This window comes from Anastrepha ludens, chromosome 4, assembly GCF_028408465.1.
Source record: "Anastrepha ludens isolate Willacy chromosome 4, idAnaLude1.1, whole genome shotgun sequence".
Lineage (NCBI taxonomy): Eukaryota > Metazoa > Arthropoda > Insecta > Diptera > Tephritidae > Anastrepha > Anastrepha ludens.
This window is the reverse complement of record NC_071500.1, coordinates 38,707,505-38,721,685: the sequence shown is the minus strand read 5'-3', so window position 1 is coordinate 38,721,685 and position 14,181 is coordinate 38,707,505. Positions and strand designations below refer to the sequence as shown.

General features: G+C 35.5%; 1 protein-coding gene across 7 annotated transcripts in view; it reads left to right on the top strand.

Moving 5' to 3' along the window:
- The first annotated feature begins 2,925 nt into the window (after nucleotides 1–2,925).
- Nucleotides 2,926–14,181, top strand: part of LOC128861727 (nocturnin) — a 65,529-nt gene continuing 54,273 nt past the window's right edge. The window contains exons 1-2 of one of the 7 annotated variants that reach the window (XM_054100087.1): nucleotides 2,926–3,195; nucleotides 4,019–4,180. In XM_054100087.1, the coding sequence (XP_053956062.1) occupies nucleotides 4,116–4,180 (65 nt within the window). In that variant the 5' untranslated portion in view covers nucleotides 2,926–3,195; nucleotides 4,019–4,115. Of the gene's footprint in view, nucleotides 3,212–3,865; nucleotides 4,181–14,181 lie in introns of those variants that run through there. The other 6 variants (XM_054100081.1, XM_054100086.1, XM_054100080.1 and 3 more) reach the window with 6 other exon arrangements.

Sequence of the window (14,181 nt, the reverse complement as noted above, 5' to 3'; positions counted from 1 at the left end):
TGTTTACTTGACCGAACGCTCATATGAGAATTTGAGCCTACGTATGGCAACTCGAAGCGATTTCCCATCGTAAGTAATGGTTTGGGCCGCAGTGACCGCTGATGGACGCTCTCCAATCGTTTTTATCGAGCCTGGTGTCAAAGTGAATGCGACTTATTATCGGGAAAATGTTTTAGAAGCTGCTTTAGAGCCGTAGACACGCAAACATTTCGGTCGTAGACCATGGACGTTCCAACAGGACTCGGCACCGTCTCATAAAGCTCGTGTGATCCAAGAATGGTTAAAAAATCATGTTCCACACTTCATTTCGTCCACACAATGGCTTTCGAATTCGCCAGACGCAAATCCGATGGACTATTCCATCTGGTCCATTTTGGAGAGCAAGGTGAGGACTAAAAAATATGCCAGTATGGATGCGCTGAAAAAAGCGATTATACGAGAATGGGCCAAAATACCTCAAGATCACATTCGTGCAGCATGCAACTCATTTTTTGACCGTTTGAAGGCTATAGTCAAGGCAAAAGGTGGTCATATCGATCTAAAGTGAATATATGTTAAAATTGTAATCATTTTTGAACAATTTTGTCTTTGAAATCAATAAAAACTAATTTCACACAAAAAAGTTATGGTGTTTTGAATAGGTAACACTTCATATAGTTCACCCTGTATATAAATATAATATATATTAATATAATATATAAAAAAAAATAAATAAATAATTGGCGCGTTCACTTCTGTTAGGTGTTTGGCCGAGCTCCTCCTCCTATTTGTGGTGTGCGTTTTGATGTTGTTCCACAAATGGAGGGACCTACAGTTTCAAGCCGACTCCGAACGGCAGATATTTTTATGAGGAGCTTTTTCATGGCAGGAATACACTCGGAGGTTTGCCATTGCCTGCCGAGGGGCGACCGCTATTAGAAAAATGTTTTTATAAATTTTGCTTTCACCGAGATTCGAACCAACGACCTCTCTGTGAATTCCGAATGGTAATCACGCACCAACCCATTCGGCTACGGCGGGGTACACTCTTTTTGGGTGTTTGGTCGAGCTCCTCCTCCTATTTGTGGCGGGCGTCTTGATGTTGTTTCACAGATGAAGGGACCTACAGTTTCAAGCCGACTCCGAACGGCATAAATTTTTTTATAAGGAGTTTGTAAATGCAAATTTGTGGTTTTATTATATTTATATACATATATTATAATATATATAAATATAAGGGCTTTCCAATAAGAGGTGTTATTCCCGTAAGAGATCAATGGTTTCGTTGCTTGTGTGGCACGTAGCGCCGTCTTGTTGAAAATAAGATCCAATGACTCCACCGGACCATAAACGGCACCAAACAGTCACACCTTGAGGATAGAGAGGCTTTTTAACAATAACTCTTGGATTTCTGAGCCCTAGATCCAACAGTTTTTCTTGTTGACGAAGCCACCGAGGTGGAAATGGGCCTCATCACTCAAGATGATTTTTCGATAGAATTCCGGATCATATGCATGCATTTCAACGACCCAATCAGTAAAGACACGACGTTGTTGATGATCGGTCGGCTTGAGTTCTTGTGTTAACTGGACTTTATAAGCCTTAAGACCCAAATCTTTATGCAAAATACGGTGTAATGACGTTTGTGGAATGCCTAATTCCAAATAACGACGAGGAATGGACAAACCTGGGTTTTTTTCAACACTTTCGGCTACAACAGCAATATTTTCGATTTTCGTCTGTTCTTGAGTGACGAGTACGGGTTTCATTCTTCACATCATTAACTTGTCCCAACAGCTCGAATTTTTTACCAATTTCTGTATTGCGGTCCGACAAAGTGATTCACGATGACCCAAAAATGTTCGAGTTTCACGAACCGTCTCTGCCAAATTCTCACCATTTTTATAGTGAATTTTAATAATTTCAATGCGTTATTTAAGCGTGTATCGTTCCATTTTTATTAATAGCGTAGTTTCTACTTGTCAATTATCCAAAAATGACATCTTCAAAAGTTACATATACCGAAATAGCGGGCTATTCAAAATAACACCTGTTATTGGAAAGCCCTTTAGTAATTTCGTGTAGTGACGTACGAATTTTCGTCAGATCTTATCTTATGATATACAAAATTTAATCAATTTCTTATTAAACTTTTTCTAAGGACGTTAACTGTGTTTCTAGAATTATTTTTTATTTTATTAAATAGTCAGAAGAATTCTGTGAAAAGCGATGCATTATCGAAGTACAGAGGTACCAATAGGATTTTTACAAGTAGCCTCGAGCAAATCCAAATAATATTCCTTGAAAGGATATTTTGATTTTTACAACTATTGAGATCTTGTTCCTATTTCTACGCTCGACGTTCAGTCTTGGCCCAATATTAGCTCAAAAGACATTGAGTATTTAAGGTCATTCGAGTCAGACGAGTCTAAGGGCCAAATGGTTTTACAAACTTATTTGAACTCCTCTAAGTGTTTTCTGAACGAAAGTCACACCATTTTGTTTGATTTAATTGAATTTCCCTTGTATATCCAACTGTGTAAACGAAAAAGCTATAATGTTTATTCCCCAAGTCCAATACTTATCCATACTCTGCCTAATAACAATGCGATATTTATTGACACAAAAATATTGTTTTTTTTATTTACTTGTATTTGTTTATAGCCGATGCTCTCTAAAGACGCTTATAACAGGGAACAACACAAAATGTAGAAGCCACATTTGCAAACAAAAATTCAAACTACAAGCACGTTTTACATGTGAATCACTACTCTCTTTTATTCACTGGAGCTAAAGTCAATGTACATACTATATGTATGAATGAATGTATGTATGTCTAAACACATCAAAGACACTGAACCGGTGAGAGCCGATGCTTTAATAGAAACCACCAACAATGCACGTTAATTTTAACAATGAGGAATGTGTAGATGTTCAGTTGGGGAAAGCAGTATGCTCTTGGAAGTCTGTGGCGTGGCTAGTGCTGGCGGCTAGTTGATGCCATCGGTGTTGGTGGTACTTGTTCGACGTTGGGGCGGAAATGACATTAAGTGCAGTACTGCAAAACAGTTGATAAATATCGGAAGGGACAAAAATCATCACGTCGGGCATTATAAAAGTGATATAGATTGAAAAAATGTTTATTCGTTCAGTGAATGCGATTCCATTCGATGCATAGTACATACACTTTTTGAGAAAGAATAAGAGTGATTTGAGGTGAATCAGTGAGTGAGTGAGTGAGAAGTGTATAATAGGCCAGTCACAATGGCTCCGTTGCGGCAACGTATATGACTGACGAGACGTGTAAAACGCAGCCACAGTCAAATTATTGCCGCATGTAAACAAACTGGTCGTGAACACAAATATGCATTATATTTCGTTATGTATAAAGATTTAATAATAGAAATAAATAATATACATATATTATATATAATTGGCGCGTACACCCTTTTTGGGTGTTTGGCTGAGCTCCTCGTTTCTGAATAATAGTCAAGCACCAACCCATTCGTCTACAGCGGCCGCCGTTAATAAAAGAAGCGTTATTAAAAATGGGAGATATTTCAGTAATAACTCTAATTTTAATGCCAATTGAACCGGAAGAGAGTTTAAATAGAATTTTTGGCAGTCATAGATGGTGGGTGCCACCAAAAGTTTAAGATCGGGACACACGGGGATTTTTCAGAACAAATTTTTGATTTTGCCTCGCTTCTAGATTTGGTTAAACCTGGCCTATTTCTAAACTTTTTCGAGCTCTTGTCGAACAGACAAGGACACATTTGAATTTACTCGGTTAATTTAGACTCCATTTATTTTTTTAATATTATTTGATATAATAAAACGCATCACCGATAAAAATTTGCGTGATACAAAATTGTTCTTTAAACAGTACTTGGCTGTTTCTATTTAAAAGTACAGTCAAATTCGTTGCCGCAACGGATGCATTATGATGGATCTATAAGCGCGAATGCATATTCCTTATGCGGATCACCGCATTTATTACCTACTAAACGAACTAAAATTGATTTGCAAAATAATTAAGTGTGTAAGAATACAACAAGGCTAATTGAGTGCAAGTGCAAGGGCAAAGGAAATTAAATCAATTGATATTAGTAAGAGGCTACGAATGTCGTTGCAGTATGTTCCTGATCTCGGCGATTGTCCATTATGCGGTGGCGCTTTACAAAATCTTCAAGAAATTCATGTAAGTTACGCATAAGAAAGTAATATTTACTTTAAGTGTGTGCCTGTGTATGTGTGCATGCATACATACGTATGAACATATATTTTTGCTAAATTTACGGCTTTCATCGGCTGATTGTAGGATGATGACGTTTGTTAGTTTACCAGCCAAAGTTCGTCTTCATTGGAATATTACCTAATTTCATAAAGACGTTGGCGTTAGCAGTAGAAAGTTGTCTGATTATGCAGCATGTACGCATCCACACATACATATGTACATAATTCCATACATACTTTGAGGTATATTGCCAATATCGACAAAACAATATGTTGATTCTATACACATTAGGGTGTCCCTATTGCAAATGAAAAAAGTGACAAGAGCAAGCACCATTTGTTTAATTTTGCATTTGACACTCAGACATTGGATACATTTGGATTAAGAATATATTTAAGTTATTGACAATACTTACCAAATTTTTCTGGTATATACCGTTAAAATATTATATATTGCCATGTGTAAAGAAAAAGTGAAGTTTGACCGATAAGTGTATTTACTTTCGTATATTTAGTGATAGATAAGTGCAACATTCTAAAAATGTTTTTAGTAATTGAAGGTGACAAAAATCATTTCGCTCTTTCAGTTTAAGTATACTGGGGCCCACATGCATCGATTGGTACCCCATCGACTTTTTTCTATCAATTTTTCTTTGTGCCTCACAAAGTGGATAATTGCCGAACCTAAAATTTAATAAAGTTATACATTTGTTGTTGTATCTGCTGTGAGATTTCAAATGGCTCATGTCAAGAATGATAGAATTACCTGTGACGTCAGCGCTGCAAATTAACAAACAAGCAATGGCAAGTGTCAAACATAAGAAATTATACATATACATACAAACCCTTTTTTTTGCCATGGCATCATCGGCAAAAGGTATTGTTATAATTCGTGATTTTACAATTTTACACGCGGCACTTCGTTTTCCTTAGTTTGTTTAATTAAAAAACAGCGAATCTTAAAATCACTATATTACCAAGCCATTCAATGAATATTGAATGAAAAACAAGTAATTTCTTTTCTTTTGTTTGTTTATCTGCAACGCTGACGTCAACGATTGTCAAAATTGGGAAAAATAAAGTAGTGGGTTTCGGAAGGCGTCACCATCTGTATGTTGTATTCATTGTGCAGATCTATAAGTAAAAACACTCTCAGCTGGTGGTCAAAACATGCCCACTGCTGAGATCATCCGATACCAAAACGCTACTTTCTCTGTGTCATGGTTCGTTTCGTATTAAAACAAGTTTCTAAAAATGTGTTCTAATTTAGACAATTCTCTCGAAAAAACTTTATTATAAGTAAGGAATATAATAAAAATATTTGTTACTGTAAACTGTCTTAGTCAAAAATATTATTTTGTAGTTTCTTTGTACTAATGTAAAGGTGAGGCCATAAAAATATGACTATAGATTTTATTAGCGCCGGCAGCAGTACTTCGAGCCTTCGAGCAGTGCTCAAGTTAACATTTACGATCGTGAACGAATTTTGCTGACTGTTAACCCAAGTAGTAAGAGAAGCAGCTCTAATAATAGTAAGAAGAAAGTGAAATTATTAAATAACACAAGTAGTAAGGGAAGAAGCGCCGTAAGAACCAGTGGAGTTTTTAACCCGGGGTTTTTCGCTGGACAAATACAAACACAAACGTTCGCAACCAGGTAAAAATTACCACATAATAGATAGGAGTATAATTAATTAAATATTTATTTTACGTAGGGAGCGCGTCTTTTGTTTCTTTGCAGAAAGGTACTTGAAGCGGCTGGTCACGATATTTGGGAGGAAAAAAAGTTAAAAGTGGTTTTATTACCTCTGTGGCATTTTTTACCCAGTAGTAGACGAACGCCATAAAAGTAGTAAGTTTTGTAATTAACTTGTGAAAGGATTCTAGCTCTGAAGTTTCCTGTCACCGATCACTTTAGTGCTTTCAACGCAGCGTTATCGCAGAACGAATTCGAAAGTTTTAGTGTGATTAATAAGCAAACCTGAATTGTTTTATACGTTACGTGGCATGCGAGAATTTGTTTATTTTTTGATGAAGGCACTGCACACATTTTGTCCTAGTTATTTAAGATAGAATTTATGGTGAGCTTTTTTCAGAAAGCAAAGGGCAGGAGTTAATTTGTTGTGGTTTTTCCCATCAAACGCAAATCTAACTAACCTGAATGTGCTTTTAAAGTAAACTCGATTCTTAATATGGATTCGCGTCAGTGGTTTCAGTGTGATTTATTTCAAATTCTATGATGGTTTTTAAGCTTTTGTAAGATATTTATATATTCTCTACATCTATGCCACACTTCAATTTGAATAAATACCACAAGTTATTCAAATCGTTATTTTATGTTGGTAACATTAAAATTAAAGCAAAAAATAGGCCATTTTGAATAAAATGTGTGACTATATTTCATTATAATTTAAAGAGATTTTAATAAATATTTCAAAATTGTCCGTCTGAATATGCACCCAAATACCTGCGTTCCAGTATCGTAACAAAAATTAAAAATGGTATAACACGACAACCGAATATTTAAAGCCAAAAAATTATTTAACTACGCCCTAATGCCCTGGTATTGCTCCACAAAACCCTAATTTGGCATAGCAACCCCAGAAGCACTAAGCACTCACAAACACAATCACACACCTAGAACTTGTCAAAAAATGCGAAGAAGAAGAGTGTCTGTATTTATTACATGATTTTGTAAAATGTTCGGTACCCTTCGGGTACAGGACAGAGGGTAGGTTCTCTTTAGCGTAATGCGCATGAGCTATTTTAGGCAAAGTAAAGATTGCAATAGATATCAGTAGTGAATGATTCCTAAATGGCATCTTTTTTTATGTCATTATGACATTTGTCAAGTAGACAGATGTACAATTTTACTCGATAGAACAAAGCGTTAAAATTATTGAAACTTATTATGAAAATGGCCGATGTTTAAGAACAACATATCGCAGAAGTCGTAACTTTTTTGGTGAAAATAATCGTCCGAATGAGTCGACAATTCAAAGGTTAGTGGAATTTTTTACGAAACTCGTTCTGTCGGAGATAGAAAAGGTCTGACAGATCAAAAACTGGACGTTCTGTTGAGAATATTGCCGTTGTAGCACAACAGCATCGATATCACAACATTCTCAAAAATTAGGCATTCATGAATCAAATGTTTGGCAGATTTTACCTGTAGACATGGACATTTGGTGATGGACGTTTAAATGATGCCATTTGCCACATATACTTGTTAAGACCTATATTTTGAATCAAAATAGTGGGACCTGAAAAAATCTGGGCATGTCTTTTGAAAGATCCTCTATAATGATTTATTGCGGCTGCCCTAGCCGAATGGTGGATGCGTGACTACCATTCAAAAAGCACGGGTTCGAAATCTCGATGATAGGAAAAGTTTTTTTTAATAGCAGTCGCTACATGGCACACCACAGCGGATCTCCGAGAGTATTTCTGCCATGAAAAAGCTGGTCATGAAAACCATCTGCCATTCGGATTTAGCATAAAACTGCTCTATTTCTCGAAAAATATCAGAAGCATCACAAATAGGAGAAGGCAAACAACAAATAAAGGTGCAGGCGACAATATATAAATAGTGGTTCTTAAACCACTTTTAAAACTCCCAACATTCTGGAAATAACAGTTTTGTAATTATTTGCCTTTAAAATGCCTTCAGTAACTTCACTATAATCTGACACATTCTTCCATATTTTCTTCTACACTTCACTGCAATTAATCAAGTATACAGTATACCTGGTTTTACTCGTTTTTATATTTGTAATAAAAATATTTCAATGAAAATTAAATGCAAATACGTTACTCAATATCAGCACTTTGCAATTTTAAACGAAACTAACAATTCATTGGAACTGACAATAAAATTGTGTTGCCAGATGTAAGTAGTATTTCAGTTCAGCACTATTGATATAGATTGGGGTTATAGTGTCTCCACACTACGCACATACTTATAACGTTTTAATTAATGGGGGTCCCTTTTTGAAGAGCTGCCGAAGACCTAGTGAACTCTTACAACAACAACAACGACAAAAATGGTGCTGATTTACAAACACCCTTCTATATAGTTAACGCTTCTGTAAAATTCAAAGCAACCTGCAATGGTAACTTTTCGCTAAATAACACAATTTTGGTAACAAGTTACTTAAAAACTATACGTCTTCAAAAGGTGCGGTTTTTAGTTTAGTTGACGTTTCGTCATTTTCGTAAACTTTACCGAAGACCAAATATTTTTTTATATTTTAATTAAATTTATTAATTCCAAAATTAGGAAATTAGGTTAGGGATTCTTGGATGTACTTCCAAAATATGAAAATTACGGAGAAAATTAGCTTTAAATAAAATTTTATAATTGTTTTATTCCTATTGTTAAATATATTTTTTTTTCTTTAGGTTTTCTTTAGATTCGAATCCTTTCGTCCGATTGAAAAATGTTGAACTTACTATCGTCGCTAAAAATGTCGTTGCTCCAGAAATCAAGTGGCTTATTTTTATATTACTTTGTGAACTCTATTCTTTTTTTATTGACTTTGCTGATGAGTGGTTTTCCGCGAGCGATTCGCGAGCTATACCCAGGCACGTTTCAAGGCCCTGCGAACTGTTTTCGGATCGCTTGCGTTGATGTAGTTTTTTGAGTCTTCTTTATTTTTCTTATCCTATGGCGTTCATCCCTGAGCGTCAATTTGCGAACTCTTCCAGTATGAGATTTGTTTCCCCTTTAAAACGTTTTATCATAATATAAATAGTAGTCGAAGTCGTTGATTCATCGTTTGACCGATTTCTGCACATGAGTTGCCCTCATTATGCATACGAGGTGTGTTTAAAAAGTATCGCGAATTTTGTGTTTTTTCAAAAATTATTTATTTATTCATTAATATCTATTTTGGTCCCCTCCAAATAATCGCCATGAGATATTATCCATTTGTGCCAACGTTTTTTCTAATCTTCGAAGCACTTCAAGCAATTTTTTTTTTTCATCTTGCTCAGCTCCTCCTTCGATGTCGTCTTTATCTCGTCAATCGTAGCGTAGCGTCGACCTTTCATGGGCCTCTTCAGTTTCGGGAACAAGAAAAAGTCACAGGGGACCAGATCTGGGGAATACGGTGGCTGTGGCACCATTAGTGTGTGGTTTTTGGCCAAAAAGTCGCGCACAAGCAACGATGTGTGAGCTTGATGCAAGAGCCAATTTTTGTTCTTCCACAAATCCTGGCGTTTCTGGCGGCTTGCTTCGCGCAAATTGCGCATAACTTGCAGGTAATATTCCTTATTGATCGTTTTACTCTGTGGCAAGAATTCATGATGCACAACGCCCCTGCAATCGAAGAAAACGGTAAGCAAAACTTTTACATTCGACCGAATTTGGTGCGCTTTTTTCGGTCTTGGTTCGTACGGCGGCTTCCATTGAGATACTTTAGCTTTGGTTTCCACGTCATAACCATAAATTGCTCCAGTTATGATACTCTGGAGCAAATTTGGGTCGTCGCGGACAGAGTCCAACATCTCATTAGCAATGTTCATGCGATGCTGCTTTTGGTCGAAATTGAGCAGTTTTGGTACGAATTTTGCGGCGACCCGTCTCATGCCCAAATCATTGAAAAAAAATCGAATGGCACGAGCCAATCAATATGTCTAGGTCCTCAGCAACTTCTCTGACAGTGATTCGACTATTGACCAATACCATTTTCTTCACTTCATCAATTTTTTTGTCTGTTGTTGAAGTACTCGGGCGTCCGGCACGCTTTTCGTCGTTCACATCTTCTCGGCTTTTTGAGAACATTTTGTACCACCGATAAACGATGCTTTGGTCCAAAGTACTCGAAGCTTCTCCGTATGACACAGTGAACATTCGGAATTTGATACAGGTTCTTTGATCCATCTTTTCGAATAGGTAAAAATCGAAGATGAACCGAAACACGTGCAAGCAAAGCAGCTGTCAACAATTAACTGAACATTCAAAATGGCCGAACTCGTCGGCATGAGTGAGAGACATGAGTACCAACATATCGCCACAAAATAATCGAAATTCGAATATACGTTACCTGCGAAAATTCAAAATTCGCGATACTTTTTGAACACACCTCGTATGCAAAATTATTTTTCTTTCAGCTTCGGTACTTATTCGAAAGCATAGGTTGGTTTGTTCGAAAAATGAAATCAGTTATAATTTAAAATTTACACTTTGTGTGAATAATTTTGTCCCGTAAAAATATGAGGAATCGTATGATTTTCATTAATATTTTATTTATGGAGTAAAGCTTTGTTAAGTCTATGTTAGTTTTAGATAATACAATAAATATGCGGATTTTTTTTCCTAGAATACCATTCTTAATTACATTAATTTTTGTTCTCAAGATACAGCTTGTTGAATGAAAAATTAGTTGTTGTGTGAATAATTTTGTCCGTGTGTGTATACCTTCCTTTTTTCATTTTCTTTTCTCTGCTATTTAATTTCAACATTCTTTATATCTTATATTCTACTGAGTCCCTGTGCTAACTCCATATACATTACCTTTATGTGTACTTGCACTGTATTAGCACTTAATTAATAAAAGTATCCACAAGTTCAAACACTGTAAAATAACCTTTGATTATGTTTGAAAACAAATAAAATAAACAAAAAAATAATTATGTACTATTCTTAATTAAAATAAATAAAATACTTGATTTTCTATAAACATTCCACCAAAGCTTGAATACCAGATGATTTGTTTTCAAGTGAGAACTTATATTGAGCATTTGAGGAACTGAGTGAATTTGGACAAATTCGCTAAAGCGTATGCTAACGATAATCCGAATAACTCAGCGAAGTAAATTCTCTTGGAAGTTTCTATTGATGTTTTCCCTCTTTAACTACAGACAGCAGAGTCTAGCTGAATCTCAGTTTCAAGAACTATTTCGGGTTTATCGTTGGTTAGTTGATATTTCAAGTTAGTTCATATTTCATAAGCGCGTAAAGGCCTTTAAATTTTCCTATCCGCTTTCTAACACTTTGAGCGTCGCGGCAAAGGATATTGTGTTTGTAGTTTATTAACTGCATTTATTGTATCATAGACGCCCTAAAGCCACTTTAAAAATTCCTAATGGGCGTTTTTAAATAATAATAAATAAGTATATCTACTTGACCGTCTGGGCACTTGCGTACAATAAGAAAAAATATTATGATGTATTTCCCATAAATACATTAGAAAATATAAAGGTAACAGACGCACACTGTAAATTCACATTTTAATCTTGATCTGTGAGCCATGTGTGAGCTCATACTGATAACGGTCACACATCAACAGCCTTCAAACGCAAGTAAAGCCCTGAAAATTATCTGCGTAACAACAAAGAAATTGTTTTATTGTGTGTAAGCTATAATAACTGATAAAAATATTTTAAATAATAGATTAGCGTTCTAAAAGATCTGAATAATAGCATCTTGCTTCCACTTTTAAATTTTGCTAAGCTTCAATATTTGACACCTTAGAACCTTCATTTTTAGAGAGCATCGAACATCTGGAAACTCTAATTGCTCTAACACATACATATACTCACATATGCAAAACTCAACTATTACATGCTAATCTAAATGACACCTGCAAAGACCTATAGGGCTTTTCAATTGGCGCGGGTCGATTTTGGCGCCCTGTGGCAGCCATTTTGTTTTGGTGACCTCTGTCAAATCTTTTTTTTATTATTCAGTTGTTTATGCCAAATCATCATGGCAAGTTACACGATTGAACAGCACGTTTAAATGATAAAACTTTATTATCAAAATGAGTGTTCATTAACGCAAACGTTGCGCGCATTGCGCCCATTTTTCGGTACACGTGGTGGCCCTTCCAATTTCTTATGGCCCATATTGAACCATATGGACCTAGACGACATGTGGTTCCAGCAGGACGGCGTTACGTGCCACACAGCAAACGCCATTTTACTCCATTTCAACATCTACCCGCCCTTATTGAAAACCCCTTTATTACCCTTTTTGTTATGTTTGCCGGAAATGGTCACTTCACTTGGGAGATGTTGCCGTATGCTCTGCAAAAATATTGCATATCTCATATGAGAAAAGAACAAGAAAAGTTCATTCTTTCCCCAATTATATATTGAATGTATGTGTGTACTTATATGTAAAACAATATGAACATATCAAAATATAAATTAAGTTGCTTTCGATTCAAAGCAAAAAAAAAAGTGTTGGCTTTATATTGCATAAGCATTTGACTGTGGGAAAGTTCTGTTCAAAGTGTGTGCCGCGTTTGCTCAAGACAATGCACTGTGTCACAAGTCACTCAGAACAATGCCAAAACTACATGAATTGAACTTCGAACTGCGCCACATCCATCGTATTTGCCAGATTTCGCTCCCAGCTGCTACTGGCTGTTCGCAGACCTAAAAAATGCTCGCCGGTAAGAAATTGCGTTCGAATGAAGGGGTTATCGTTGAAACTGAGGTATATTTGAGGCAAAAGTTAAATCGTTCTACAAAATTTTGAAGCGTTAGAGCGGCGTTGGAATGCTTGCGTTGTTCTTGATTAAATTACGTTGATAAATAAAACTAATTTTGAACAAAACAACACGTGCTTTATTTGTTAGGCCCGGGACTTTTCAGCCCATGTTTTATTTGTTCAATATTAAAATGCACACTTTCTTATAAACGCGATTATTTAGACGGTAGCACAGCACCTCAGTTGCAGAGCTTAAATTTTCGACGGCGTCTAATTAAATCTATTTAAAATTTAGCCAACGACGAATGAGCAAATGTTGTGCTGCCACTAAAATATGAAATGTAAAATGTCTGTAAAATTTTAAAAATTATACTTTATTTAATAAAAAAATAACGGAGTAAAATATGTATGATTTTTGAAATATAATAACAATCGATGATTTAAAACAAATAAATTGATATGTGTTCATTTTTACACCAAAAATTTAACACTCGGAAGAGGTTATTTTAATTATATAGAAGTGAAATATTTTCAAAGAGCAGCAACGAAAGTATGTGTTTCCCTAACGTTTGCTTTTGTAGCTGTCGCTTTGAAAATATTTCAGAAGATGGCTTTAAAAAGTTAGGAGTAGTCAAAATTTAAAAAAAAAAAAACTGATTTTTTTTCATTTTCTTAAAGTATAATGTCTTAAAAATATTGTGTGAAAATTTGAAGTGAATCCGACAAATACTTTTCGAGTTATTCAACAATAAACAAAGGGCGCTCGGGCACTCCGGAGCGTAGGAGAGCAAGTAGCTAGCAGCAGTAGCAGATAAAAGTGGCAGATAAGCGCACTAACGATAACCCTCGAGAAGTTATAATGCTACGTAGGCAACAGCAAATCGATATTTTGGAAGCTGCTATGACGGCTGAAGAACCATTATATGGCCCAGGAATAGATGACCGAGTTTATGTAACGAAATAATTCGTATTACTCTACATAAATCGATAGCAAAACTTTAAATGCGTTTTTCTCAAAACCTATGTTTTTTGAACTGGTGATTCTGTAACTTAAAAGCCGTTTAGTAGATTTCAATAAAATGTATACTGCTTTTGAAAAACATACAAAACTCGTGCCTGATCGAAGGAGTTTTTTTTTAATTTCGATTTTTGTTAAACAATTAATTCTCGATTTTTTTCTCGAAAATCTGAAAAACACATATTTCCTGAGCCCGCCATTTTGTAATTTTGAAAAAAAGCTTTCTCCTGTCCGACTGATTTTAAATATCGTAAATCTCCAAAGACTATTGATGATCCCCGCAAGGGACTTCTGGAGAAACAGGATCCACACAAACAACCATAACTTTTACAATTATTAATTTTTTTTTGTGATTTTGCTAAAGTCAAGTCGAAACATGATGTATAATGCTACGTTTTTATTTTTGTAAAATAAAGCAAAAAAGAAAATTATTGAAAATTATCATTTTTTCGTGCCTCGGACTACTCCTAACCCCTTAAGGCGGCATGTGCAGAAAAGGAAATTTTTCT